Source organism: Paramormyrops kingsleyae, chromosome 22 (genome assembly GCF_048594095.1).
Source record: "Paramormyrops kingsleyae isolate MSU_618 chromosome 22, PKINGS_0.4, whole genome shotgun sequence".
NCBI classification, from domain to species: domain Eukaryota; kingdom Metazoa; phylum Chordata; class Actinopteri; order Osteoglossiformes; family Mormyridae; genus Paramormyrops; species Paramormyrops kingsleyae.
This window is the reverse complement of record NC_132818.1, coordinates 18,711,857-18,739,850: the sequence shown is the minus strand read 5'-3', so window position 1 is coordinate 18,739,850 and position 27,994 is coordinate 18,711,857. Positions and strand designations below refer to the sequence as shown.

The 27,994-nt window shown below is 47.3% G+C and overlaps 2 protein-coding genes across 9 annotated transcripts in view; one reads left to right on the top strand and one right to left on the bottom strand.

Annotated features, from left to right (window-relative positions):
- arhgap23a (Rho GTPase activating protein 23a) overlaps positions 1-19,195 on the top strand; it is a 61,218-nt gene extending 42,023 nt beyond the window's left edge. For 7 of the 8 annotated variants that reach the window (XM_023835445.2, XM_023835444.2, XM_072705131.1 and 4 more), the window contains 17 exons: positions 4,314-4,469; positions 4,793-4,901; positions 5,076-5,115; positions 5,642-5,776; positions 6,349-6,672; positions 7,431-7,492; positions 7,586-7,704; positions 7,798-7,916; positions 8,667-8,819; positions 9,257-9,335; positions 9,853-9,926; positions 10,180-10,269; positions 10,798-10,923; positions 11,658-11,699; positions 11,800-11,893; positions 13,226-13,257; positions 14,254-19,195. In XM_023835445.2, coding sequence (XP_023691213.1) covers positions 4,314-4,469; positions 4,793-4,901; positions 5,076-5,115; positions 5,642-5,776; positions 6,349-6,672; positions 7,431-7,492; positions 7,586-7,704; positions 7,798-7,916; positions 8,667-8,819; positions 9,257-9,335; positions 9,853-9,926; positions 10,180-10,269; positions 10,798-10,923; positions 11,658-11,699; positions 11,800-11,893; positions 13,226-13,257; positions 14,254-15,582 — 3,083 coding nt within the window. In that variant the 3' untranslated portion in view covers positions 15,583-19,195. The remainder of the gene's footprint in view (positions 1-4,313; positions 4,470-4,792; positions 4,902-5,075; positions 5,116-5,641; positions 5,777-6,348; positions 6,673-7,430; positions 7,493-7,585; positions 7,705-7,797; positions 7,917-8,666; positions 8,820-9,256; positions 9,336-9,852; positions 9,927-10,179; positions 10,270-10,797; positions 10,924-11,657; positions 11,700-11,799; positions 11,894-13,225; positions 13,258-14,253) is intronic. The other variant, XM_023835443.2, reaches the window with a different exon arrangement.
- A 4,104-nt stretch (positions 19,196-23,299) lies between these two features.
- LOC111855898 (protein HEXIM1-like) lies at positions 23,300-25,212 on the bottom strand. Its single transcript, XM_023835369.2, has one exon. It carries the CDS (start codon positions 24,879-24,881, stop codon positions 23,745-23,747), a length of 1,137 nt encoding a protein of 378 aa, XP_023691137.1. The 5' UTR covers positions 24,882-25,212; the 3' UTR covers positions 23,300-23,744.
- Between the last annotated feature and the right edge of the window lie 2,782 nt (positions 25,213-27,994).

Below are 27,994 nucleotides of genomic sequence, written 5' to 3'. Positions count from 1 at the left end.
GTGACGTCAGCCGAAAAGATGTCTCAGACATGATTTACCGTGCCTCGCCTCGCGAAACATAGTATCGAGAGCTTAGGGACACGGAGAAGATTCCTGAAATTGTCAAATGGGAGCAAATGAGAAGCCCGGTGACTGAGCTCGCAGTCCCGGCGGCTGAATCACCATTACCTGAGGCGAGTTTATGAAATTAAAGAGGAGGGTGAGTGTAACTGCTTGTCCTTCTTCCAGCGATTCGTCACACAAACAAAGTACAGTCGAACGAGCAAGAATGAGGAAGAGGAAAGGCATCATATTTGAGGGGGGGGGGGGGGGGGGACTTATGCAGGGGCTAACCGGGGCTGTAGCCTAGAGTCCCAAGTTGTCGGGGGCCCCCGATTTTTTTGTGGTTGTTACAGCAGCATTTTATTCTGAAGGTAGATTTGGAGTAAGTCTTGTATTTTACAGTATTGTCCCACAGTGAAAAATAAAATGCTCTGTCCCCTTTTGAACCAGTACAGGACACTATTTCTTCTGTATTTTCTAACGATGGGACCAATCCCCCCCCCCCCCCCCCCCGTGATGTGAATTTAATGACATTTCATCATCGTGTGTCCTGGCGGGGGGGGGGGGGGGCACCCCTTATTTCTTTAGGTAGGTTCCCAACGATATTTTTTTGCCCAAGTGCCCCCCCCCCCACTAAATTCAACCCTGCAGGGATCCCTAGCTGGCAATTGGGCTGAGAGGGGTTTGAGATGCAGGATATGCGGGGGTTGGGGGAAGCGGATGGGTGACCTTCCTCCCTTCAGCTGAGTCTTACCTTAGGGTACAACAGCAAAACCTGTGAGATAAATACCTCATTTTAGGGTACATTGGCAAAGCTTGTTTTGGATAAGTACCTAATTTTGGGGTGGAACAGTAAAGTCTATTTGGGATAAGTAACCTGTTCTGTGGTACATTAGCAAGGCCTGCTTGGGATAAGTACCTCATTTTGGGGTGCAACAGCATGCTTATTCGGGAAGAGTACCTCATTTTGGGGTGCATCGGCAAAGTCTGTTTGGGATAAGTACCTCATTTTATGGTACACAAACAAAGCCTCTTTGGGATAAGTACCTCATTTTATGGTAAACAAACAAAGCCTCTTTGGGATGAGTGCCTCATTTTGGGGTACACAAACAAAGCCTCTTTGGGATAAGTGCCTCATTTTGGGGTACGCTAACAAAGCCTCTTTGGGATAAGTGCCTCATTTTGGGGTACGCTAACCAGTGGCGGAGCCAGGAAATTTTCTGTGGGGTGGCCAGGATGATTATGTGATCATTTTGGGGGTGGCCACGGCCCCCCCCGGCCACCCCCTGCCTCCGCGCCTGTGCATGGATGGCTGTGGTCAGACCAGGGGGGGCCAATAGGGTGGCCGGGGTTCGGCGGGGGGTGGCCACGGCCCCCCCCGGCCACCCCCTGCCTCCGCGCCTGACGCTAACAAAGCCTCTTTGGGATAAGTGCCTCATTGTGGGGTACGCTACCATAGCCTCTTTGGGATAAGTGCCTCATTTTGGGGTACGCTAACATAGCCTCTTTGGGATAAGTGCCTCATTTTGGGGTACACAAACAAAGCCTCTTTGGGATAAGTGCCTCATTTTGGGGTACGCTGACAAAGCCTCTTTGAGATGAGTACCTCATCTTAGGGCGCAACAGCGAAGCTTATTCGGATAAGTACCTCATTTCGGCAAAGTCTGTTTGGGATAAGTACCTCATTGTAGAGTGTAATAGCAAAGCCTTGCTTGAAATAGCAATATCTGATCAGGATTAGTCTCTTTAGGCTATATCAGCAGAGCCTGTTTCTTTAGGGCACAACAGCAGAGTCTGTTGGAATAAGTTCCTCACTTAAGGGTGTAACAGTGAAACATTGTTTGAAACTGAAAATGCGATTATGAGAGTAGCCCCCCTCCCCCTCACCACCAGGTCATTTATAACAAAACTGGGCTACTTCCCATCTAGCCGTGATCGTAACTAGGGAGCTGCTGCCACCTCTCCGTGCTCACACTGTCATTCCGGAAGCTGGGGGGCACGGAACTCCCGGAGGGGGGTGGTGGATTTTTGTTTTGCCACCGTGGGACAGGTGAGTAAGTTGGGAGGGAAAATGAGTATTTCTGCACTGGGAGAGGATGTTAGGGTGAACAGAAGCACCGGGACACCCCCCCAAACCCATACCAGCCCCCCCGCCCATGAACCGCGCCACACTTAATGGCGTCCTTTGTGTCCCTCTGCCCCTGCCGTAAATAGTCAGATGCCACCCGTTTCCCCTGATGGGCCCTTGAATGGCCGTGCTGTCTTGGTGCTGCGGCAGCTGGGGGGGGGGGCTACAACTGGGGGGGGGGGGGGGTGAGCGGGTGAGCAGCTGGGAGAGGGGAGAAAAACGGGGGAAGAGAGCGAGAGGACTCTTTGAGAGGGAATGCTGGGGAACGTGCATGCCCCCCCTCCCCTCCTGAGAAAGGGGACCTGAAAACGTACAGGAGTTCAGAGTCACTTCTCCTAGGAACCCAGTACCGGTTAATTCAGATACTCCCTGGGGGAGGGGGAGGGGGAGGGAGTGTCGGTATGTAAATATAACTCAAACGTGACGGCCGCTGTAATCAGGCTCCTTCAGCAGGTATTGCTGGGCTGTCTGGCTGAGTTTGGTGTGCTAGCGCTGTGGTGGCCGGACAGTCCAGACTGGACCGAGTCCCACGTGAACACAGACGCCCTTCGCTCTGGGCTGCTGCAGAACCGAAACCGTTTTGGGTTAAGGCTCTTCCTGCCAAGCGGCCATAGCGCATAGCTGGGGGGAGGGTTTGGAGGGGGACACCGACCTCCTCGCTTCCAGAGATCGCGTACATTGACTCCTGGGTGGAAGAAGAGGGGTGAATGGGCTTCCTGGGACACTTCCGGCTGTGTCGTTAGGTGGGGAGACACCGCTGACCTCCCCAGGATTGGGTGCACAGTGAGTACAAACCTATAGGAGGCACTTTGCGTGAGCGCCTGGGCATCGCTACGTGGGTTTAGCGTTTAGTCATCGTCACCCTGCGTACATAGAATGATGGGCGCAAGGCTCGTGAGCGTAAATACGTGCAAGAGGAGAGCGTTTCGCACGAGCACTAAAGCTACTGACACTGAATGCAGGTTAGGTGCTGTGAATTCCTTCATGTCCATAACATGAACCTAATACTTAAGTGAATCATTGAATCAGTATTACTTTTAGCTTGAAATTGTCTTGCCTCTTCTCCAGTGCAGGGTTATTATGTTTATTGATAGAACATCCAGCTCCTGACTGTATTTATCAGGAACGATGGCTTGCCAATAGAAATGGCCTGCTTCCCCAGACAGCCAATCACGTGGCTATAGCTGCATTCAAGCGGTTCATTCACTGTGCGTCTAAGGATCAGAACGGCTGAGATGCGTGACGTAAGCGATTCTGGACGTGGCGCGATTGTAGGTGATATTGAGGTTCCAGCATGTCAGGACCAGCTACCATTCTGGGATTTTCACACACTGCAGGGTCTAGAATTTGCAGATTGGTGCAATAAACAAACAAAAAAAAAACATCAGTTAGCGGTGTTTATGTGGCTGAAAACACCTTGTCAATGAGACAGGACTGTGGAGAATGACCAGGCCCCTTAAAGCTAACAGCAAGGCCACAAATACAGAACTATCATATGAGAGTGACAGTGGTGCACAGGTGTACTTCATAAACTGGTCACTGACTGAGCATTATTAATGTGTTAATATAAGAGATTAAAGTATAATGGCCAAGTAATAAAAAAAATTCAATCTAAGTATAATAATCCTCAACTGGAAAAATAATAATTGATGATCAATCCCACCATATTTAAAAGTACTGCATTATTCCGAGTGTCTGTGCACGCGTGGGTCAGATATTCCCACAATTCTCCCCACAATGTGATAAAATCCTGTTATTTTTATGTTGTGGGGACCATATTAGCGGTCCCCACAAGGGGAAATTCAATTTTATAAAAATCTGCAATCAAAAACCTATAAATAGTTTGTTTGGTTACTTATGGTTAAGGTTAGGGCTGGGTAAGGCTTAAGGTTGTCATTGTTGGGATTAGGGTTTTGCCGCTAGAATGATGGTCCCCACAAAGATATGAGTACAGGTCTGTGTGCGCAAGCGTGTGTGTATGTGTGTGTGTGTGTGTATTTCCGTGACAGTAACCTGCTGGTGCCTCGCTACTCTGCTCTTCAACCTCCTCCTCTTGCTCCTCCCCTACCTCCTCTTGCCCCTCCCCTGCCTCCTCTCACCCCTCCCCTTCCCTGCCCCCTGACGGCCCCGGCCGTCCCGACAGATGAGCCGACGAGCCCCAGTGCAGACCTGCGTGCCCGCCACGTGCCCGCCTCCTCTGTGGTGTCCAGCGTCATGAGCTCCGCCCCCGCCGTCACCACCAGCCCCACCTCCCCCACTTTCGCCTTTCCCCTCACCAGGCTCTTCTCACACGACTGCAGTGAGTGACACCCCCCCCTCCCCCCTAACCTGCTAGCCCTCTCCTCTCTGCCAGCCAGCACCACGCCCCGCCCATAGTGACCGAAAGGCAAGTGGTGGACGATCTTTACAGATCTACTTGATTTGGTACTTCCTGTTGAGGGGTAATCAAACAGGAAGTCATCATCGCCCCCCTCTTTTACTTGGCATGCTTTTATTAAGCTTTCCCCCATCTCCTCCAGCCTTGTCTCATTCGGTCGCTCCTCCACCCTTGTCCCTCCTCCCGTCCCCTGCACATTGGTCGGTTTCTTCATCACCTGCCCCCATCTCTTGCGCCCCCTACAGGCAACGTGAAGTCGAACCGCCGCACCTCCTACCTGCAGGCCATCACCACAGAGCGCTCCAAGTCATGCGAGGGCCTCAACACCTTTGGGAACGAGGGCCACATGTTCTCGTGAGTTCCCGTGAGGGATGGGTGGGGGCGGGGTGGGTCAGCATGGTGTCCGAATTTCGATACTGGGAAGGGAAAGAGGAAGTAAAAACTGGGGTGGGACTTGCTTACTTAGTGTGCTTAATCACGTTACTTTCAGTACCCCGTTGGGTTTGATGCTCACGTCTCTCTGTGCAGGATATTGCCAAAGAGAGTCAAGAGCTTCTTCACGGACGGGGTGAGTCCTTCCGCTCGCCATACGCTGGCAGACCGTACGCGTAGCGCGGCGTGCCGCGATGTCTCCCCTGCAGAATCGCTATACCGCGCCGCAGCGTTTCCCAATCCAGAAAACGCTGATGTAATGGGAAAGAGAGAACATTTTCTCAGGAAGCTGGCTATCGTGCCCTAAGCTAAGAAAAAGGTTAGCATTTAAGTGGAGAAATCTGCAAGCATTTCAGGAAAACAATGGGAAAAAGGGTAATGTGGAATCCCTCTGAATGAAATTGCAAAGTATAACATCTTTGCAAAATGTGCTTCTTCACAAGTGAAGGGTAATCCGTCACACTCTTAATTATGAATGGCTCCCTTTCCTGTTCGTTAATTTCTTTAAATTACTACTTGGGCAGCAGTAACACTGATATATTCCGCACAAGTCCGCAGATGTCCGCGTGAAAAGAAAGTTCCCAGAAGCAGCCAAGTACATTTGTCTGGACTGATAAGTATCACTTCCGGCTGTGACCTTTGAACTCTCGTGCCATACCCAGTCCCTTGACAGTCTGGCCCCGACGGAGATCCGCTCCAAGCGCCACTCAACCTCCGAGCTGGGAAGCATCACCTTCAGCGATGTCCGCAAGGAGGGCTGGCTGCACTACAAGCAGATCCTCACTGAGAAGGGCAAGGTCAGTGCTGGGGTCGGTGTTGGGATCAGAGGCAAGGTCAGTGCTGGGGTCGGTGCTGGGATCGAAGCCAGGGTCAAAGGCAAACTCAGTGCTGGGGTCGGTGTTGGGATCAGAGGCAAGGTCAGTGCTGGGGTCGGTGCTGGGATCGAAGCCAGGGTCAAAGGCAAACTCAGTGCTGGGGTCGGTGTTGGGATCAGAGGCAAGGTCAGTGCTGGGGTCGGTGCTGGGATCAGAGGCAAGGTCAGTGCTGGGGTCGGTGCTGGGATCAGAGGCAAGGTCATTGCTGGGGTCGGTGCTGGGATCAGAGGCAAGGTCAGTGCTGGGGTCGGTGCTGGGATCAGAGGCAAGGTCAGTGCTGGGGTCGAAACCAGGGTAAGAGATTTAGTCAGAGCTGGTCATGTGACCAAAGGATAGCCATTGGGAGGCTCTGAAACGGGAACATGTGAGAAGGACACATAAGCTTCAGCATTGTGCTAGTTTAATGGGGGAGGTTTGTAATGCTGGCCCACGCGGCTGGGTTCTGCATACCAGGGGAAAGTGACCGGATGCCCCACTCTCTCTGTGCACCGCAGAAGGTGGGCGGAGGGATACGACCCTGGAAGCGCGTCTTCTGCGTCCTGCGCTCCCACTCGCTCTTCCTCTACAAGGACAAGCGGGAGGCGGTGCTGCACGGCGCTGCCCTAGGGGGCGCCACTGGGTCGGGGCACGGTGATGAAGAGCAGCCCATCAGCATCCGCGGCTGCCTGGCGGACATCGCGTACAGCGAGACCAAACGCAAGCACGTGCTGCGCCTCGGCACGCAGGACTTCTGCGAGTACCTGCTGCAGGCCGAGGACCGCGACGACATGCTCAGCTGGATCAAGGTCATCCGCGAAGGCAGCAAGACCGACAGCGAGGTCAGGGGGTGGGGCTCACGCCCAGTAGCCATGACGACGTGAGACTTTTCTGGTCCGGGACATCTTCTTTAACAATGAAACCCAGGAATAATTACATTATACTTTGTAATGATAAGTAATTATTATCTGCAATATACTGTATAAAAAGAACAGTACACGGATGGATGGATAGATTGTTAAGCATTTTAATTATTTAGTTATGTTAAAAGCATTTAAATATTGCATTTAAATAGTTTCATAGTAACATTCAGAGAAGCCTTTCGACTAACATTAGGAGACATTGCGCTTAGAAACTCCAGTGGGTGGGATTTTTAGACTCTGCCAATCAGGGTCTGGTTTAACCAAGTGGGAGGCAATACAGTATCCAGTGAGAGTTAGACCAGCCTGTGACTGACAGAGCAGGATAATCCCAGTGGGTTTCAGATCCTCATTTTTCACATGGCTGCTCACGTCAGTCTGACCTCTACCGGAATTAATAAAATGACACCCACACATGACTGCTGCCATTAACTAATACTTGTTTAAAAGGTTTTCTTACCACCTCATTAACATAATGGCACAGTTCAGGTTGGGTTGCCAGATTGGGGGCAGGGATTTGACTGGCACTGAATTTAAAAAAACGGCCTGATGTTTGACTGGCAGTGAAGCATGGAAAACAAACTGCGGAAAGACACGCTGAAAAGCGCGGAAACTTGGCATCCGTCTTGAGCTCCGCTCTGTTTATACCTGTATGCTAAAATGCGGCCTCGCTCTTCCAGGAACTGGGTTCCTGTCGTCAAGCTCTGATAAACAAGAAGCTGAACGAGTACAGGAAGCACAGGTAAGCACCTGCGAAACAGTCAATGAGCCCCATTTTTTTTATGAGTCTTAGCTGCCAGCGTTAAGTCCGTATGCCACTTGTTACCCTTCGTAGTCCAACGGGAAACAAGCCGGACTCATCTCCCAGGGTGCCCAGGATAATACCGCCCTTCCTCATGGCCAAGATGGACAATGTGACGGGAGCTCCACGCTCCCCCAAGCCTGACAGCAAGGGTGAGAGCCTGAGCGACTAACCCAATCTGCCAAGTGGGGGTGTGCGCCAGCTTCTTTCAATGACCTGCCCTTGTTTGTCTCCTTCGTCTGCAGAGGAGAGCAGCCCGCCCAAGTCACCTTGGGGCATAAACATCATGAAGAAGTCCAAGAAGTCTGGGCCTAAGGCCTTTGGGGTGCGACTAGAGGACTGCCAGCCGGCCATCAACCACAAGGTCAGGAGACGTCACTTCCCCACACTTCTGTCTCCCCCCCCCTCCTGACTTGGTCCGTTCCGGGGCGTTTCACCTAAAGGGTACCAGGGGTCCCAGGGGTCAGCACTATTAAAAATAGAATCATAAGTGAAGCTGCATTTATGTGTCTTTATGAAAGCAGGAGGGCATTTGCTCCAGAGCGCCTCACTCTGGCCACTGTTGGTAGTGTAATTCCACTACTTTTGGCAGTAACAGGTAATGTAACTTAACTCAAAAGTTACTTTCCCTAGTACAGGGGTCACCTGCGGAGCTACTGTCTAGCAGGTTTTCTGTCCTGTTTCTGGCTTCTGATGAGCCACACCTGTTCCTTATATTTACCTGAGAACAGGTGTGGCTCATCAGAAGCCAGGTAGGATAGAAAACCTACTTGATAGTACCTATCCAGGAAGGGAGTTGGAGGGTAATTGGTAAAGTAATTGCATTACTTTTGAATGAAGTAGCTAGTACATGTGACGGTAAATGTACACAAAAGATGACAAGGCGGTGAAAGGTAGAGAATTATATTTGGAGCACCACTGAAAAGATCATAATAGTGAATGATGACGATGGGCGTGATGATGATGATCGTGAGGAGGACGGCATTGATGAGAGTGACTAAGATGATTATGGTAATGACACTGATTCATATGATGATGATGATGACAATGACAACACTAATGATGATACTGCTGATGACAGTGTCTCACATTGACTTCTGTGTGACTTGTCCAGTTCGTCCCCCTGGTTGTGGAGATTTGCTGTGGGCTGGTGGAGCAGATGGGCCTGGAGTACACTGGCGTTTACAGGGTACCGGGCAACAATGCCATGGTGTCCACACTGCAGGAGCAGCTGAACAAGGGCATGGACATCAACCCGACCGAGGAGGTGAGGTGGAGCCATAGAACAGCTAACCCACTTGTTAAATTCACTAGTGGGTGACGAGGAGATTTCTGTCAACACTTCTCTCCCGTATTGAAAATGTGCGCAGGTCGCTAGCATGGCGCTAACACTCAGTCCTCTTTTGGGAATGAGCGCAGGTCGCTAGCATGTCGCTAACACTCAGTGCTCTTTTGGAAATGTGTGCAGGTCGCTAGCATGTCGCTAACACTCAGTGCTCTTTTGGAAATGTGCGCAGGTCGCTAGCATGGCGCTAACACTCAGTGCTCTTTTGGAAATGTGCGCAGGTCGCTAGCATGTCGCTAACACTCAGTGCTCTTTTGGAAATGTGTGCAGGTCGCTAGCATGTCGCTAACACTCAGTCCTCTTTTGGGAACGAGCGCTGGTTGCTAGCATGGCGCTAATGCTCAATCCTCTCCCCGTAGCGATGGCAGGACCTCAACGTGATCAGCAGCCTGCTGAAGTCCTTCTTCCGGAATCTGCCAGAGCCTGTCTTCACCAACGGTATGTGGGGGGGGGTGCCAAACACGAGTCACATGCAATGCGTGCTACACCAGGCACTTTTAGCATAAGCAACAGGGTGCAAAACTACCGCAAATTAAAAGAAAATGGCGAAACGACTACTATTATTATTATTGTGAATTATGTATGGCAAGTCCAGTGGGTAGTATGAGATGGGAGACCAAAATGAACTGGAGCTTCCTGTTGTTGGGGATTTCCGACGGGCCATTAACTAGCTAGTCATTCAGGGGAGCACGTTAACAGTTCAGAGCGGAGGAGGGTGTGCAGAGGAGCACGACGGGCCGGAGAGTAAAGGCCGCAGCAGACGTGACAGAGTGCAAACACGGATATTCATACGAAGAGGGCCACTCGTGCGATCCCTGTGCCTTCGTTCAGGTGGATGATTGATTTAATGACGCAGTTGTGAAATGGGCTGTGACTAAGCGTGCCTGCTTGTGTGTTGTCATCGTGCTCCTCATGGAAGTATCCGGACTGAATCGAGTTTCCCTTTCACCCCCAGATAAGTACAACGACTTCATAGACGCCAACCGGATGGAGAACGCGAGCGAGAGGCTCAAGACCATGAGGAAACTGGTGTGTGTGTGCGTGCATGTATATGTGTGCGTGTGCGTGTGCGTGTGCGTGTGCATGCACACGTGACTTACATGTCACACATCCCCGCCAGCCTGGGCTAGTCTGTCCCTGACAAGCCTCCTCTCTCTCTTTCTCTGACTTTCTCATTCTTTCTCCCTCTCTTTCTTTCGCTCTCTCTCTCCCGACCTCTCCCTTTCTCTCTCTCCCCCTCTCTTTCTCTCTCTCTTGTGCACTCTCTCTCCACCTCTCCTAGATCCACGACCTGCCAGATTATTACTTCCACACCCTGAAATTCCTGATGGGCCACTTGAAGACTGTGGCGGATCATTCGGAAAAGAACAAGGTCTGCGGAGCGCACCGTCCCGTGGGCAAGCGGGCATGCGGGCATTTGGGCGCTCCGGGTCACGCGTACCGCACGATGGGGAATGCCTATGCACACACACACACACACACACACACACACACACACACATTCACACATTTGATTCTATTGTTACATTCCAGAACATGGCTGTGGAATGTGGGAAGTAATCAGTAAATCAGCAGCAGTGACTCCATCACTCACACATTGTATTTGCATGGGGTCCCTGAGGTTTGGGAGCCCCCTGTTGTTCACAGAAAGTCACTACACCAAATATTAAATAAACATCTTCTATTTTTATGAAATGCTGGAGCAGCACATTTTGTTGAGATTAAATAAATAAAGTCATTTATTATTTTAGTTTAAAGAGATCACCCAGCTTAAATTGTTTATGAAATATGTTTTACTCACATGGTGAATTCGACCGCCATCATGGTTAGTTATAAGAAAGAGAGAGATCTGTGGATGGGCATAGAAATCCCTCACCATGCCCCCCCCCCTCATCTGTAGATGGAACCCCGTAACCTGGCGCTAGTGTTTGGCCCCACCCTGGTGCGAACCTCCGAGGATAACATGACCGACATGGTGACCCACATGCCTGACCGCTACAAGATAGTGGAGACATTGATCCAGCACGTGAGTCCCAGCCCACTTTCATGCATCCCATGATCTGCACTGCCCCCTGCTGGTGCCCAGTGCAGTTACATTAATTTACATTTATTCATCCAAATTAGTCAGTGTATGAAATATGATACTAGTGTGTGTTATAACAGATCATCAGTACAAAATATCACACCTACCTTTCCAAAGCTTGTGACTCAAAATCTTGCCAAATTCCAATAATGTTCTAGATAGTTTGTTTCATATCAGAAACTCACCAATTGAAGCCTGTGTGCTTTAGTAATCGGTAAAATTGTTTCATTTTATTAATTTACCGTTTAGCTTTAAATGCTCATGGTTGCATGCAAGGGAAAATAATGTATATTAGTCAAGTAAACGACAAACAGCGTGAACTGAAAGCAAGGGATGTGAATATGCCTAGAGTGTTGTCCATTAACCTGAGGACAGAGTCCTCCACCAAGGCCCAGACCATGGCTTGAGCTGCCCGAGTTCTAACATTCTGAACGGCATTCTGCCACTGGGGCAGTAGCGCCCCTTACGGATCCGGCTAGGTACTGCAGGTTGTCAGTTGCTCCTGCAGCCATTGGTGGTGAGTTTCTCGGAGGAACAGAGATTTTGTTTTTGAGGGAGAAGTGACAGAACTGGGGAGCAGAATCTGACAGAGTAGTAGAAGGTTTTTTTTAATGAAAAAGTGAAGGACGAAATAAGCAGGACAGAGGAATGACACCCAGCCTCTCTCTTCATCCCAGTTTGAGTGGTTCTTCAGCGAGGACCTGGACAAGGATGAAAAGGTATCCGTCTTCTGGGCTTTCTGGGATTTCACTGGAAAGTGGTAATACCCCCCCCCTGCCACATCTGTTCTAATGTGTGCGCCCCCCCCCCTCCCGGCAGACACCAGTGGACAAGGAGGACCAACAGCCAGTCCCGAACATCGACCACCTGTTGTCCAACATTGGGAGGACGGCGGCGCTTCCTGAGGCCTCAGGTGAGACCTCAACCCCCACCTCCCCTCCTTAACATCCACGGCGTACGTGGCGCTGTGCTGTTCCCATGGCGACCTCAGGCCCTTTCACCGAAGTGGTGCTTTAATGAAAGCCAGCGGCGCGTCCGCGTGTTCTCAGCCCCTCGCGGACTCCGACGTTCCTTGTGTGCCAGTTTCCCACGTTTCTCTCTCTTGTACCTCTCTGCGTTTTTCTACTAGCTGAGCCTGTGGAGCCCTCAATGCGGTAGGACTTCTCCTGGCATAATGTCTCTGTGTCCGTGTTTGTGTCTCTGTGTCCGTGTGTGTCTCTGTGTCCGTGTGTGTATATGTGTCTGTGTGTGTGAGAGAGATCACTCTTGCCGCAGATCCACTTACCTCTCAGTCTCAATGAAAGATTTGTTTCCAGTAAACATTACCATACCTCTGTTGGTACCCAGTTAAATTAATTGATTAATGGATTAACTGTGATCTTTCTCTTTCTCTGTGAGCCCTACCTCATGGAATAAAGTCCCTGGCCAACACTAAACTCACTGATCATGACTGCTTACACAGTTTCTCTGTCTTTACTTCAGTGTAAACTCCTGAGCACTTTGCACGTGTGTGTGTTTGTATGTGTGAATGCGTGATTCTGTGATTTCAGTCGTATTGGAGCGATCTTTCACTGGAACTTCATTTATAATCACAGTCATTCCCATGCTGTCTCCTCTGTACTTTGGTGTTTGTTACAAATCAACATCCACACGTCCTCTTCCACCCATCCACGCTTGCGTCTCACCTAAGGTCGATAAACGGACGCCCCGTTACCCCCAGCAACCGGGAGCCCCCACCCGCCGCTGTCTCTGCCCCCCACCCGCACCTGAGCTTGCTCCTAATACACCGATATGGCATCATCACCGAGCGACTGCGATTCCTGTGCTGCCCCCCCCCCCGAGATATGTGGCTGCCATGTTGTTGTGTCGAGACCCACAGTCTAATGACAATCGCTGCAGGAAGTCAGACTGTTCTGTTTAGACTGAGCCTGAGAGCTGGGTCTTCTCCCTGGAGGGGGGAAGAACAGCGACGTGGCCAGACACTGCTGTTATTCCCTTAATAACATGTCACTATATAATTACTCACAACCTTTATGGCACAATAAGCTGTTTAGTAATTTCATTCTCTCAAGTGCCGCTTTTCAGACAGTGACACGTTGCATCTCACCCAAGCACACGGCTGCTGACTGATACCGTGCCGCCTGTCCTGTCCCCTCCATGTCTTTTCCAGCCCACCCTTTCCTCTAACGCAGAATCGTGATTTTATTCCCCCCCCCCCTGACCTCTCCTCTTATTACTTTTGCAGATTCAACCAACAGTGAATCAGCGAAATCCAAGGTTAGTGAAGCAAAAGCAGGGCTTACGGCACTTTTTGTATAATGAGGCAAGAGCTAATTACGAGGAGCCCAAGTCAAATACTGTGAGATCAACCATGAGATTGCGGCCCTTTGCAGTACTATGGATGTACTGAATGTGTCACACGGGCATGCACGGCATTATGGGTAACACTGTGATGGTGATGCGCCTTTCTTATACAGCAAATGTTCTCGTACCCGGCAAATGCTTATGTAGCCGTCACAAATCTGAAATATAAATAAAAATATAAAAAATTCATAATAAGAGGTAATACTGTGCAATAAAAAAACGCTAACTGAAAATAACCAAGATAAGCATTGCACAATACATAAGTCAACAGGGTGGCACGCGTTAGTCTTCGTTCCGCTTGATTTGCCATTGTTTGCCTCATAATGTCTTGTATTCTGTCCAAATATTTCATACAGCAGTATGTTACAATAACAGTACTATACAGTAAGCATTCGTTTGTGGATATGAAAGGCTTAAAGTACAGGTACTCCATACGTAACGACCGAGTTCTGTTCCTACGACTAGGTTGTACAGTGAATCGGTCGATAAGCGAGGAGTTGCCCCTTACTGATACTTCAAACAATCTGTAGGCTACTGGTAGTGAGTTTGTGTCAAACATCTTTAGATATACTTTTAATGTTGCCTTTGCACCATTTATAACATTTTTAGTATATTTATAAACAGGATGCACATAACTGGTACGCAAGTACGCATTCACCTTTAAAGCGATGTGTCGATTGTCCTTATCAGCTAGGTCATTAAGTGAGGAGTATCTGTATAAGAAAAGTGTTACAATTCAGCAATTTTCAATAGCAACAATCAGCATTTAGGAAAATTCTTTAGTTTCTATTGCCTGACAAAGATACAGAAAATGGCCGCTCTCTGTGTTAGCCTTGGGTTTTTAGGTGCTGTTGGTGAATGACTGGGGTCTGCCACCTTCCCCGTTGACTGTCTCCTCTGCTACCCCAGGGTTCATGGGGGTCAAAGCTAGACCTGAACGCCAAGGACCTGCTCTCCATCGTGTCCGCCGTCACGCGCGCACGTAAGCGCAAGAAGCCCCTCAGTAGCTGGCCTATTAGCAACAGCACGGACGAGGACTCGGAACAAGAACCCGGCAAGGTGAGCCACTGTGGCGGGGCAGAGGGGGACACGGCCCCCAGGGCAGAGGGGGAGGAGGATGAAGAGGACGAGGAGGAGGAAGAGGAAGGAAGAGAGGCCACAGAGGAGGAGGAGGAGCCCTCATGCCAGCTGGTGGAGGAGGCGGGGCACGAGGGCAGGGCCCTGGAGCAGGAGGAGGAGGGAGAGGCATGCAAGGCGCCGACGTGGCACAGCCCGGAAGATGCGCGCTCCATCGTGTCAGGCTACTCCACCCTGTCCACACTGGGCCGTGGCCCCGCCTCCGAGGGGCGGGGAGAAGAGGCGGACGACGAGCGCAGCGAGCTGGTCAGCGAGACGGACAACGAGAGCGGCTTTGCCTCGCGCTCCCTCACGCAGGAGAGGCCAGAGAAGCCACCGTTACCTCCACGTAGCTTCCTGTACACCCAGTACAAATCCTCTACCGTGCCAAGCCCCGCCCCCACTCCTGACCCCACCCCCGCTGAGGCACCCTCCAACCCCGTCGAAAGGAGCGACAGTAGGGCTCGGTCGACCACTCCCTCTTCCTCCTCGTCTTCCTCTGCCACACACAAGCTTAACCTCCGGCCGTCCTTCAACTCCCACAAGCTCATCCAGTGCGACACGCTGGCACGCAAAAAGACGAGGGCGGAGAGAGCCAAGGGGCGGTCCCTCAGCTCGGAGCTGGTGCAGGAGCCAGCCAATGAGGAAGATCGGACGGACAATGGGGAAGCTTCGATGGCACCGGTCAGCCAAGCGGCAGCTCTTGCAGCTGGCAGCAGACCAGAGGGTGCCGGGCAGAGCCGCACCCCACCCCCAGCGCACAGTGCCAATCTGACATCCTCCTCGCCAGCTGCCACAGGGTGGGGCTCGCTGGCCGCACAGGTGCGGACACGCATCCTGGGGTCCGCCGACGACCTACGGGGCGTCGGCCTACGGAAGCCAGTGTCGCCCGAGACGCGGAGGCGGAGGCGGGCGTGGCGACGGCACACCGTGGTGGTCGGTCCTGGCGCGCATAGTACGGACCCTATACCTGTGCAGGACCCTCCCACGGCGGACGTCCCCAAGCCCGCCTCCGAGCCACCGGGTCACGCTGCGCCTCCCCCAGCGTCGGAACCCGCGAGACAGTCCGAGCACACTGCTGCCGTCACACGACAGACGTCCCGGTTTCACCAGTGTCTGTAGCGGGCAACATCCGTCTGCATGACAGGAGGAGAACCTAGGGCCACCTCTCACCGGGCCACCAAGGCTGCCTGCAGTAACAGTAACAGTAACAGCTGGCAAATCATCAATTTTGGGGGGGGGGATAATAGTGGCAGGCTTGGTTTTGACAAATACATCCCAGAGAGTCATCTCATCCGCTTCCATAGTCCGGCAGGGCTCATCTGCAAGGCTGCAGGGCTCATCTGCAAGGCAGCAGGGCTCATCTGCAAGGCAGCAGGGCTCATCTGCAAGGCAGCAGAGCCACACAGCGTTGCCAAAGATTTTTCCGACTGTACAAAACTGTGACTGTTTATCGAGACAGCTGGGGTTGAGAGGGTGGGGGGGGGGGGGGCAAGTTTAACCTGAGGGGCACAGAAACAGCAGCTGCGAGCCCTGCTGAGTAAGTCATTCTAGGGTTGCCGGGTGACAGGCAGCCGTGTCATAGCAGTCGCCACGGCGACGGGTCTACATGGACACGCACTCACAGGAAGGACAGGCTGACACAGGCATAGGAACAAATAGACACGCTAACACCACACCAGCTCTGTCGCAGCGGTGGCACCCCAAGGGGATTCCCCCTCACTTCCACAAACCACCAGCCTCCCCCCGCCCCCATGACCTCAGCTGTAAGCCTCACCCCCTAACACGTCCATCTGAAAATGTGCATATGAACCAGTATGCCTGCGCAAAAAACTTGTATGGGTAGGAGTGTGTGCGCGCATGTGTGTGTGTACATTAACGCGTGTGGAACTGTTTTGTAACATTTGTACAGAGCCTTGCTAAGTTAACCTTGTGTATATATTATATATAATACATTATATTATTTTTTCCATTGTTTACAACAGTGCATTCAGGTGCACAATCACTTCCTTTAAGATGTTACTTGAAATATTTCCCTTAATTTCTTTTTCTTTTGTTTTATATGCAGTATATTATATATTTTTTGTATGGGGGGAAAAAAGTACTTTTATTGTGATTTGAATCATCTGGGTGTTCCTGTGTAATACTAAAAAAAAAAAGACTAAACTCAACAAAAAAGACTTCTGTCTTTCTCTGTTGCTGAGTAACAAAAAGAAATTCCTAAATCTGATTGAAGGGAAGTAGCAAACCTAAGGTCATAAACCTTAAATAAAATAAAATAACCAGCATTCCACTTGTTGTTACGACTGGGGGGGGAGTCTGCTGAAGTAAGTTGCTTCAGATACAATAAATTGTGTCCAGTGCGATTCAACAGTCTCTCGCCCGGGACTCTCTCGGTCCCAAGTCCAGCACTTCAATGGCCCTCTGGCGTCATTCTTTTGGAAAACCAACACACAGCTACTTTCACAGCGCTAAACCTTTACTGGTATTAAATTCACTTTCTGAAGAAGAAAACAAACGTGTAATTTTACTTCTTTACCCTGTTTTCAGTGAAGGTTCTCAAAACAGTGACCAAGATTAATTTCAATTCACCTTCCCCAAAGTTCCGCCCATTAAACTGTTTTGCTAACTGATTCCATATGTTTTTCTCACATGGAAACTAAAGCCGATTCATGTAGCCTATAAGGGGTAAACTGAAACAAATGATATCCTGGTTACACATCATGCCACTACAAAGGGCGTGGTTATAAAATATTGATACACGGTATGGAAAAGACCAAAACAATTTAGCCTATGCAAAATCGCGGCACTTTTTCAATGAAACGGTTCTCGTTGCCACCTGCAGCAGCGGCGCCTCCTTGGTCATGCATGCAAACTCCACTGATCCGTTTCCATTCACCCAGAAAGAGCAACTGGCGGGAGAATCGCTTTAGGTTTTGTTGTGAATGCCATCACCTCCATAACTCTACAGCAGCAGTGATCGCCTGTTTTATTTTTCATTATTTTTTATGTTTTTTTTTCTTCCATTCATGCATTTCTTATACTGAAAGAACTTAGGCAAGAAGAGTGTCTTTTGTGGAGTGTAGTCTGATCGTGTCATGTGTCCCCACCACAGGATATATATATAAAAAAACAAAAACTGGCTCCTAATTTGTTTTCGCCAAGTTTGATGTGAATGAATCCGTTGCTTTGCTAATGCAGTCCTTTGGTGTGGCAGCTCTAAGAACAATGGACAATGGGATACTTATTTAGTAACCATCTCCCAGAAAAGCGCCTACTGGTGACCACTGACCATTGTTCTCTACTGTTATTGTGTCGTTTTAGAGATAAGACTGTATTCATTCTCAATGCAATTACTATGGCGTTTTAAAGGTTACAGTTGGTCTTGTCCACCATTTTGGTTTTGGATTCTGATTCAAAAAGTTTTAAGTAATACGTTTTATGTTTCTGTGGACCATGCATAGAAAAACGTGATGCGTTGCCCTAAAGTATAGGCCCTACTAAATTGTATATGCAAATGATTACATATTCAAATGTAGCATGGAACTGATTGTTTATGCTGTTATTGAATACCAGACATTTAGATGTGTTTTATTAAAACCGTATACGTGTCACCTGTGTGTTATATAAGTTTAATATATGTCAAAACAACTACATTTGCCATGCAATGCATTGGGTTTGTTAATGTTAAAGGTAAAATAACAGCGGGCATGATTTGGCTTTGCTTATTTTGGGAATCCTTACTTTGTGGATCACTGTAAAGATGGACGCAGCATTTATTACATGACAACAGTTAAACCAGTGCATTATTTTGTGATGCAGTGGACGTATGAGTTCTTGTGACAGGCCAGCCAAACGGGGTTCATAAGTATTCGTCAGTTTTTACTATGTTGTATGCCATTAGAGATTATAATATATTCCTGAGCTGCTTTCGATTCGCCCTGTCTGGCAAGGTGGTTAAACTGCTGTGAAATGGTTTTTCCTGTCATTTCCCTGCCTTTAATATCTTAGAGGTGCCCTGGAAGTGCCTCATTTTTACGCCTATCCCACACTCTTCCGGTCACACAAAGTAATTCTCCGCTTATTTACGATCATCTTGTACTTCGCAACACATTTCAAAGTTTGAAGAATTCAGGGAATGATAAATAAAGGAACATGTACAGAAATTGCATTTACCTCACTCTGAAGCACACTGAGAGGATGCAGACAGCTACGCGGTTTCTTCTCTCAAAAATGTATTTTATAAGAGTCTGTCAGGAAGAAATGTGCGTTGTGTGTGTTTTTTTTTTTTTGCAGGAAAGCATATGAGAAACCAAAGGTGACATACAAAAAAAACTGTCTGTGTGAAAACTCTGAAACATGTATTGTATGATAGTGCTATAACTGTCCATTTTCCAAAAACAGCGTCAAACGTCATATAGCCTAGGTCCTGAGTGAGGTTTACACCTAAATTTAAGAAAAATAATGCGAATAATTTTGTGTCCACCGTATCTGAAATTGAAAATGTATGCAGCCTTTGTGGTTTTAGTTTGATATGTTTGTATATATTGTCTCAGAACGTGTAACATATTATGTAAAGGACTTTTACGTCATTGTTAGTGAATTACGTCATATCAAAATGTCCTAACTGACTGCATGATACAGGTCCCTAATTCTTACATGGCTCGCTACTCTAAAATGCTAGTTATTGAACGGAAATATATGTTTTAAATAAAAAAGAATGGGAAATAAACAATTAATCGGGTTTTATAGTTGTTCACATGATGTATGATGATTTGGTGTGATTTTTATCTTAAAGGCGTTTGGCGCTTTGCCACCTTTCACCGATCTTTCCTGTTCTAATTGGTGTGTTACCATAATTGACTGTGCTAATATGACACTGACCACACTGGAAATCATACAATTTGAATGTAGAATAATATTTGGACTCCCCCGTAACGCAGACCAGGATAAGCAGTTGGAGGATGGATGGATGGAACAAGTTCAATCTGTAAGTTTATCTCAGTGCCATTACTATTGCACATTGTTCTGTACAGATGTATTCGGTTTTGTATAACCAGCGTTAAACAGATCACGGCTATTATTATTATTCGATTAAATCATATAATTTTAACACGTACATTATTTACTTCGTGAGTGCATAAAAAAATATGTAGCAATTTGTAGCAACGAAAGGCTTGTAGTTGTGGGTTTTCCTCCAGGTACTCCGGTTTCTCCCCACAGTCCAACAACATGCTGAGGTTACTGGATTTACCAAATTGCCCGTAGGTGTGAATGGTGTATGAATGGTGTGTGCGTATGCCTGGCGATGGGTTGGCGCCCTATCCTGGGTTGTTCCCTGCTTTGCGCCGGGAGTTTCTGGGAAAAGCTCCAGAGGTTAGCGACGAAATGGTGAATTGGATCTTAGATTTAAAATATATTAAACAAAATCAGCCAGTAGGGGGCGCCATGTAGTAGTCGACCAGTAACCTGGAATTTACAGTAAACTGAAAACTAAAAGTAGCGTGTTATTATGGAAGAGTTCGTCTGTTTGACATATTATATAGGCCTAATTGTGTGTCTGAGGTGTATAACATAATATATTACCTCAGGTTAACCTCAGAGTTTTCTCGACCACAATTTAATGTTAAAACTTCGTACACGTGAGCGGCGGCGACTACATATCCCATCGTGCCCCGCGAGACCTGGAACTCCCGGGCGTCGCCGTCTTCAGTACGTCACTTCTCCAGACTGCTAGGAACGGCAGCTTTGATTACAGTTAAGCACTTTTCAAAATTACGGTTTCACATGAAGTGCCTTAATACACACAAAGTTTTTTGGGTTTTTTCGTAGTTTAGTGGGTAGTTTATTAAATATTTGATGCACTTTAACGGCTAATATCGATAAACGTAAGCAAAACTCAATATTAGCATTAGCTAGCGGTCAAGCTGCTATTGCTGCCATGAATGTGAAATATATAGCGTCTCAATCAGTTGGTTGTGGCCCGTAACTGGGAAGTCTGTGTGTAATTTTTTTTGTGTATTTCTGACTGATAGCTGCCATTTACAAGTCATTAGTTGTATGATAACATACTGGATATCTAGACAAAATTATTATCTTTGTATATGGGCGAAGGGCCTTGTGTCGTCAGTTTATTACTTTAAACACGATATATTATCTTTTACTCCTTATTTGCTGGAGGATCAATTATTCTACCGTGGCATAACGAAAAGCATATGGCTGTTTAGGCTGAATGAAAATCCATGACCACGTTATCGGTGCGGAGCATTCAGCTCTGCGTACGTGGGGCGGGACATCTCAGGAAATTGCGGGGATTGAAAGTGGGACAAGGCCTGAGTATAGGGCATTCCGTGAGCTGGCAGATTGTTTCTTAAGATTTTTTAGAAAATATTAACCACAAGCCTGGTACAGACTAATCGCAAATTAAGAATGTTATTTAAAAATGATCCGTTATTCATTTTTCTCAGATCGAGAAAGATAAGTTCAGTTATTTGATATGACTTGTGCTCATATCTTCCAGATAAATTTGGTTTAATATTTAAAACTGCTGGGTAATATTTAAAGGACTGCTCTTTATCTGGCGAAAACGTGGCACGCAGCCTTTGGCGAAATAGTTTTGGCCTGCATATGTGTAAGAGTCGTCTGTGCTAAGACATGGTTGACAACGATTAGACAATCTAGTTTTTGTTCTTCCACCATTTCATTTCCACATCAGTATATCACGTACCTGCGACTCATATGACAATAAGTAAACGGACCATAAAGACCTGTGCATTATATTGTGCCCTGCTGGTTGTGTTAGTACGTAAAAAGCGTTGAAATCTTCCATCTTGACGACGTTCCTCAGGATGTCTTAGTTTAGTTTCCAACACGCAGGAAATGAAAGTAAAGGGGCGTCGCTTTATTGCAATGCTGAATTGATCTTAATCCTAAAACAAATGCTAATATACTGTGTGCTTGTGCATAGTTATTAGGCCAAATGTTTATGCCATCAGACCATAAACAGTTGCAGCATGTTAACCCAAATGTTTATTTAATGAAATCCTTAAATATTCATATAGGGATTAATTCCCCTTGATTATTTCTGTTTGCTTATTGTTGGATATAACACTAACAGCAGTTTCTGCTCCAGTGGGGCATAAAATTAATTCCATTAGAAATTATATTAATCTGGAACTGATATGGCCATACGGCTAATTTCTCGTATATGTCAGAAAATATATTTTGTACCCACCTTGTGCTTCATTCTAAATATATGTAACCTGTCTTAATGGGAATCTGTTCAGCTGCCTTCCAATGGGTCAAAGAGCTTTTGTTTTTAATTTGTCAAACGTGCTTAAAACAGATTGTTTCAAAGGACAGAGCTCAGATCATTGTGCCGCCGTCGTAGTCGAGCTGAGGATCAGCTGGATGTAAAGCAAACCGCAAATGCCAGCAAGGGACACCCAGAAACTTTAATGCTAAACTGCCTCATATTCTGATTTTCACCCCTCATTTATCTCTCCTTTATTATATAAATTTTTATACAAAAACACTGCAGGTGGCAATTAACTTGAGACCCCAGCAATTTCCATGTAAATGTGCAGCATCGCCCATCCCTGTCATAAATCAGATACAGTAAACTGGCTTCTCCTTTCAGATACCCACTTTCCCCCCGCAATGATAGTCTTATCATTTTGCCCCTCCCCCACATACGCTGTGCAGAACGATGCCCACTAAGAACACCGGTGCCAGTCAGAATCCCACTGCTTTTCACAGACAGGTTAAACATGGCAGTCTTGCCAGTCTGAACCCCCCCCCCTATTTTGTGCATCGGTGTGATGAGCCTGTACGTGTCTCAGTGGGGGCAGGGTCACGATAACAACCGTCCTTCCTTCCTGCATTCTTGCTGCAAGCATCACTTCTGCAACCAAATTGGCCTGTTGCCACATGGCCTTTTGTGTACAAAACAAAAAAAAAACTGAGGATAGGAGTAAGGCTGTCATTGGTCACTTCATCAAAAACTTGAAATTTGGCCGAATTTTACTACAATATACCTATAGATGACTGATACCTGATATGCTGTGTTAGTGGGTTTTGTTTTAATCCTACATGCAAGAGCTAAGATTATAGTTTTGCAGCCAAACTAGTAACAAAATGGTACTGGAGTCGAGAAGTCTTTCGTGGTTGTATGAAGTTATGAAAAAAAAAGTGCATTTGGTTCAGTGACAATCCTAAAATGAGACATTGCTGGTTCGTATATACTCCTTTAGACATGCATAATTCTGCAAAAACAATCAAGAAAAATGTCCCCAACAAGTCTTGTCTTCAGTGTTTTAAGATAAAGCATTTAAATGACACGGTGGTCGGTCATTAGTGTCCATCATTGCTTCTTCATGAACAGTTAAATGGACTTCGATGTAAATTACCACACGGCTAATCTGAAACAAACAGGATAGAGGCATCGAGGTACAACATGGCTTAAGGGTAACCATTTTCTATAGGGTAACCTGATATATACATTCATGAATTGTTTGTTCACTGTAACACACAAACACTGAACTATGTCTGAACCTTGTGTTGCATCTTCATTGTGTAATGTGGGCAAGACGTAAACCCATCTATAACATGACCATCCAATCCAAATACTTGTAAGATTATCATCACAGTTAAAGAATAAGGCTGATATAGCAGGTGAAGTGACAGTTTGGTTAAAGAGTGCGTAAATCAGCATTACAATGAACCTACCCCTAGGATTATTTGGCATAATGTAGCTTGCCAATTTAATTAGATGAACTTGTGTACACTTTTGAAATTACTCAACTATTCCGTTAATAAACGAATAATGACACAAAACACCTCGATTGTATTTCTGTATTTACAAATTCAATAACAGATTTCTTTAGAGGCGGTCTAGGGGAGATTTCTCCAAAAATTAAATTAGATGTGGCCGAAATGCAAGCAATAAGTCCAAGAATCTTGGGGACTGTATATTTTTATACACACGACACCTTTGAAAAGAAAAGAAAAAAAAAAACGACAAAACACGACTCTTTTCCCCATATAATCTCTCTTAAAAAATTGAATATATATGTATATACACACACCGCATATTGAAAAAGTCTCCGTTGTCTATCATAAAAAAAAATGAACAAAGTATTGCAAATGGAGAAATTTGGACAGTCCAATTTATCAAACTGATTATATAAAACGCATCGCAAATTTAAAATACTTACATCGTCAAAACTGAAAAACTCGCCTTATTTATTTTTTTCCCACGGGCACACGCCCCACTGCACAGCCGCTCACTCGGCGTGCACACTTTCCCTCCACTGCTGGTTCTGCTGCCGGAGCTCGCTATTCTGCGCCCTCAGTTTCTCAAGTTCCACCTCCAGCTCCCTGACCCGCGATCGCTCGGGCAGGGAGACCGGGCTCTCCTCTGCCACCGCCTCCGGGCTTTTCCCGGCACGCCGCAGCCGATTATTCTCCTCTTCCAAGCGGGACATGCACTTCTCCAGCTCCAGGTACTCCCGCACCAGCTCCTGCTTGGTCATGTTCTGGAGGCTCTCGACGTGGTATTTCTCGTAAGTCTCCGAGAAGTCCCTCTGGAGGAATTCTCCCCCGACGTTGCCCGGCCTCCCGATGCCGTCGCTGCCCCCGCCGCTGCCGTCCTCCTCCTCCTCGTCTATTTCAAAGAAGTCCTCCTCGCTGAAGGTGTCCTCCGAGCGACTCGCCCCCAAAAAGCGGCGGCTGGCCAGCTCGGTGTTGAGGTCCGGTTCCTCCCGGTCGTGCTCCTCCATTAGAAACTGCGTGGTGTTGTAAGGGGCCACCGGAAGACCCTTGGCGAACATCTCCGCTCGCACCCTGGATGCCCGTGCGGTCTCCCGCTCGTCTAGTTCCTTCTTCTCCTCCCACGACAACTTGAAGTACGGCTTCCAGCGTCGCTTCTTCTTGGAGGGCCGCCGCCGGTGCTTCTTCTTCCCCATCCGTGCATCGGGTAAGGCCTGGGGCCGGGCTCCAGAAGACCCCGAGTTCATCCTCATAACGTGCTTACCGCTCTCGCCTTGAACCTGACTGTGGGTTTCCTCGGTGGGTCCATCTCCGCTGTTGCCGTGCGCGACAAGTCCCCCCTCACCTGCCGTGTCGGCTTCGGGTTCCTGACAAGGTTTGGTCACCACGGGGCATTTGGGGTGCGCGTTTCCAGCCACCATGCCCGCGCACACCTCCTGCTGCCCACCTTGTCTGTTCCATAGATTCTCCGCGATAGTGCCGCCGCTGCTGCCGCCCTCGGTCTGCTGTCCATCGGCGCATCGCCCCCTATCGGCGCACTGTGCCCCGCCGTTCTCATTGGCTACAGGATGCTCCAAAACTGTAGCGCTCCCACCTGAAAGGGCATGTGAAGTTTTCGTCTGAGGAGTACTCTGGTCCTCAGGTTCTGACATCCTGATGTTTGCAAAAAGAAATGATGGGCAATTTACCCTTCCACTTTCTCTATAAAGTCCAATACTCGGCTTTCCTAAAAAGTCCTTAAAATATCTTCCGACTCTGCAAAGTTTTATTCTTGTTACATAACAGTAACATTTAGTTAGTCTTCATGTAAGTTCGACGTAAAAAAACAACTTATTCTGAATGATCACATTTGTCAATTTAAATGAGTCGTCAGAGCTGCCGTAACTACCGTTAACTCTTTCAGTGCCGATGGAAATTGCTTTACTTTGCTGACTTCGACCACGCCGCCACAACAGTATCCAAGTATACTACTACAAATACAAGAGCTCCCGTTTATATAGGAACTCTGTCGACGTCTGTGCGCATGCGACTGTTCTGGTGTCTAATCGTCCTTCGGGAACTGTAGTTTATATGCGCCATTGATGATATAGTAACGTCGTCCTAAAAACTACCTGGACCACAATTCTAAAAACTGTAGCCAATATGTAAACCAATCGCATTTCGCGATATAGAACGAACAAGACCCGCCCATTTAGAAATGCTATTGGCTAGAAAGGTTGGTACTCTGTTGCTAAGCTTAAACTCTATTTCAATAGGCGTTTTTGACAATCAATCATAGATCCAGTTCTCCTATAAGAAAAGCAGGACGGGCCACTTCTTTGACGCTACCAAATGAAGAAATAGGGGGGACGTGTATATATTTTAAGTTAAATTTGTACACAAGACAGGAAACGTGTATATAGATTATAATATAATCTGAGTATGTAGGCTTAAAACTTAAAATAGATAATTTGACTTTTCACGTTTTTGGAAGTGTCATTTGGTTCCGATTTTCTGGCGTATGCAGAATTTCCTCTTGCAGGACAAAGTACAGGGTTCCGCATGCATAAACTAGTTCTTTTTTAAATTTTATATGTTGCTGGAATTAAAATCTAGGAACGGCTAAATGTGTACTTTATAGTTTTTGAGAAGTAGTTTGATTAATTTAGTATTAAACATTTTGAGTGTTTACATGGCATAAATCATGTCAACGGCAGCGCGGAGCGATATCGGTTGTCCGCCCTTTTCTCACTCGCTGAAAGGAAGCGCAGTGAGATTGAAGGAGTTCGAACAAGAAACGTAAACAACTGTGAAATGGCCTAAGTGGGTGTATGAGTCTGGGCTTACGTGCTTATAAATGTTTGCCAGAAGAGTTATTGTGCAGTAATTTTAGCATTCATTAATGGGCAACCTTACGCTTATGTAATTGTCCATGATATTAGTTAACGGTGGGTTTATGCTGTGCTTCTCGACCCTTCTTCACGTAAGGGCTTGCCCAGTCGGCTGCCTATTTAACTCGGTAGTCTGTTAAATTAGAGGCTACGCCACCGTTTAAAACGCTCAGATACATCACTGTGCTCAGTATTACCCGGATTCGTGTGCAACACCTCTTAGGTATTCAAACGAGAAAATTACGTGGGTAGTGTCCTTGTAAACAATGGCCAGCTGCCAGCTAGCATCCCCAAAGCGCAAGGAATTCACACAACCTACCAAGCCAGTTTGGCGTCTGGCGTAATATTGTTTATTAGTATAATATATATTTTCAGGAATATATTTGTATGCATATGCCCAGGCACGCGCAGTCTCTGTCGTGCAGCGTTGACGGAGCGATATCAGTTTTGCAAGGGAGATTTTGGGCGATAACTGGGCTAGCTAGTTAGCTGTCACTTAGCTAAAATAAAAACAAAATGCACATATAGTATATTCACTTGGTAAATAAATGTCAGACTATACAGCGGCGATGGAACCAAGCTTCCCCGCCTGTCCGTGGCAAGTAAAGAAGTGAGGTAGTTGTAATCGTATGTTTTTTTTCCTCTTCCTCTTGGGGGGGGGAGTTACGCGCAGAACCGAACCCGGTTCTCTGACCCGCCCCCCGGGCGGCCTATTGTACTGGTTGGGCGGGGACTTGTTCGCAAACTTGGGGCGGCGGCGTCGGCCAGCACGCGCGGGGTTAAACCTCACCCGCCTGATGTGAGCTGTGGCCCAGCGTCAGCACTGTACTGGGGAGTTTTAGCGGATTGTTTGTTAGATAAATATTTCGGGAGCATAAAATGCGTCCGTGCACAAATGTATTAGAATCACGACGTAGTCATTCCGTCATGTTCATACTTCGTCGGGGGGCTGTTTGACATGCAGCGCGTGAGTGGCCTGGTGTCAGCCCTGCTTCTGCACGGCGTGGTTATAAGCACGTGATCATTATGCTGGATTGCTATCGTAAACGTTTTAGGCAGTCGTAACCTTGTAAAGGGGGTAATAAACGCGGTGAGTGAATATGGGCAATGACAAAAACCTTGGCCTATTAGTTGCATGTTTATTCGCCTTTCTGTGCAAGGGACGAGATGCTAAACATGATTTGATTAGTGGCTTTTCACTTTCAAGCAGATGGAGTCTCGTCCGACCAGTGCCAACTGCTTGAATTAAGTAATCTGGGATTTTAACTGCCATTTAAACAAAATGACAAGTGCCAAGGATGGAGTGTTTGTTATTTAGTGTGATAATACATTGTTTTTTCTGATTGCTGCATTCACACAAAGGTGAAACCTAAACATGTCCTTTGATATGTGTGTTGATAGTGGTATAGAAATAGAAAGATGCAAAGGATGATGGGTGCTGACAAAGGTTTTCCTATTTTCAGACACCAGAGATGGGCAGGGTTTTGTGAAACACTCACTGACGACAGAGGCACGTGAAGCTCCTTATTAACATTCCAGTTTTACAGCTGGTTTAAGTTGTATCTGGCTGTTTGCTGAATGTCACCCATGAGAACAATGGACAGAAGATGGCATTGTCTTTTGGTCAAGTGCAAATGAAATGATAATACAGCGTTCAGTCTTGTCCCTCCACAAAATCTTTTCTATTACAATGGATTCTCTTAAGTTTCATGTAATTGCAGGGATAATGTACCTCACAGATCGACATGGAGTATGGGGCATTATAAAGGTTCTAATGGACAAGGTGTGTCTTGCTGGCTTTCCAAATGGCTGTTTCTCCCCTCTTACACAGAAGTAACACAGCTGTTTGAGACATCTTCCTTCTGTTTGTATCACGATCTACGGTTTTATATTTC

Bases quoted from the DNA above. Each gene is read 5' to 3' on its own strand.
- LOC111855898 (XM_023835369.2), bottom strand. From the start codon at position 24,881: ATGTCAGAACCTGAGGACCAGAGTACTCCTCAGACGAAAACTTCACAT.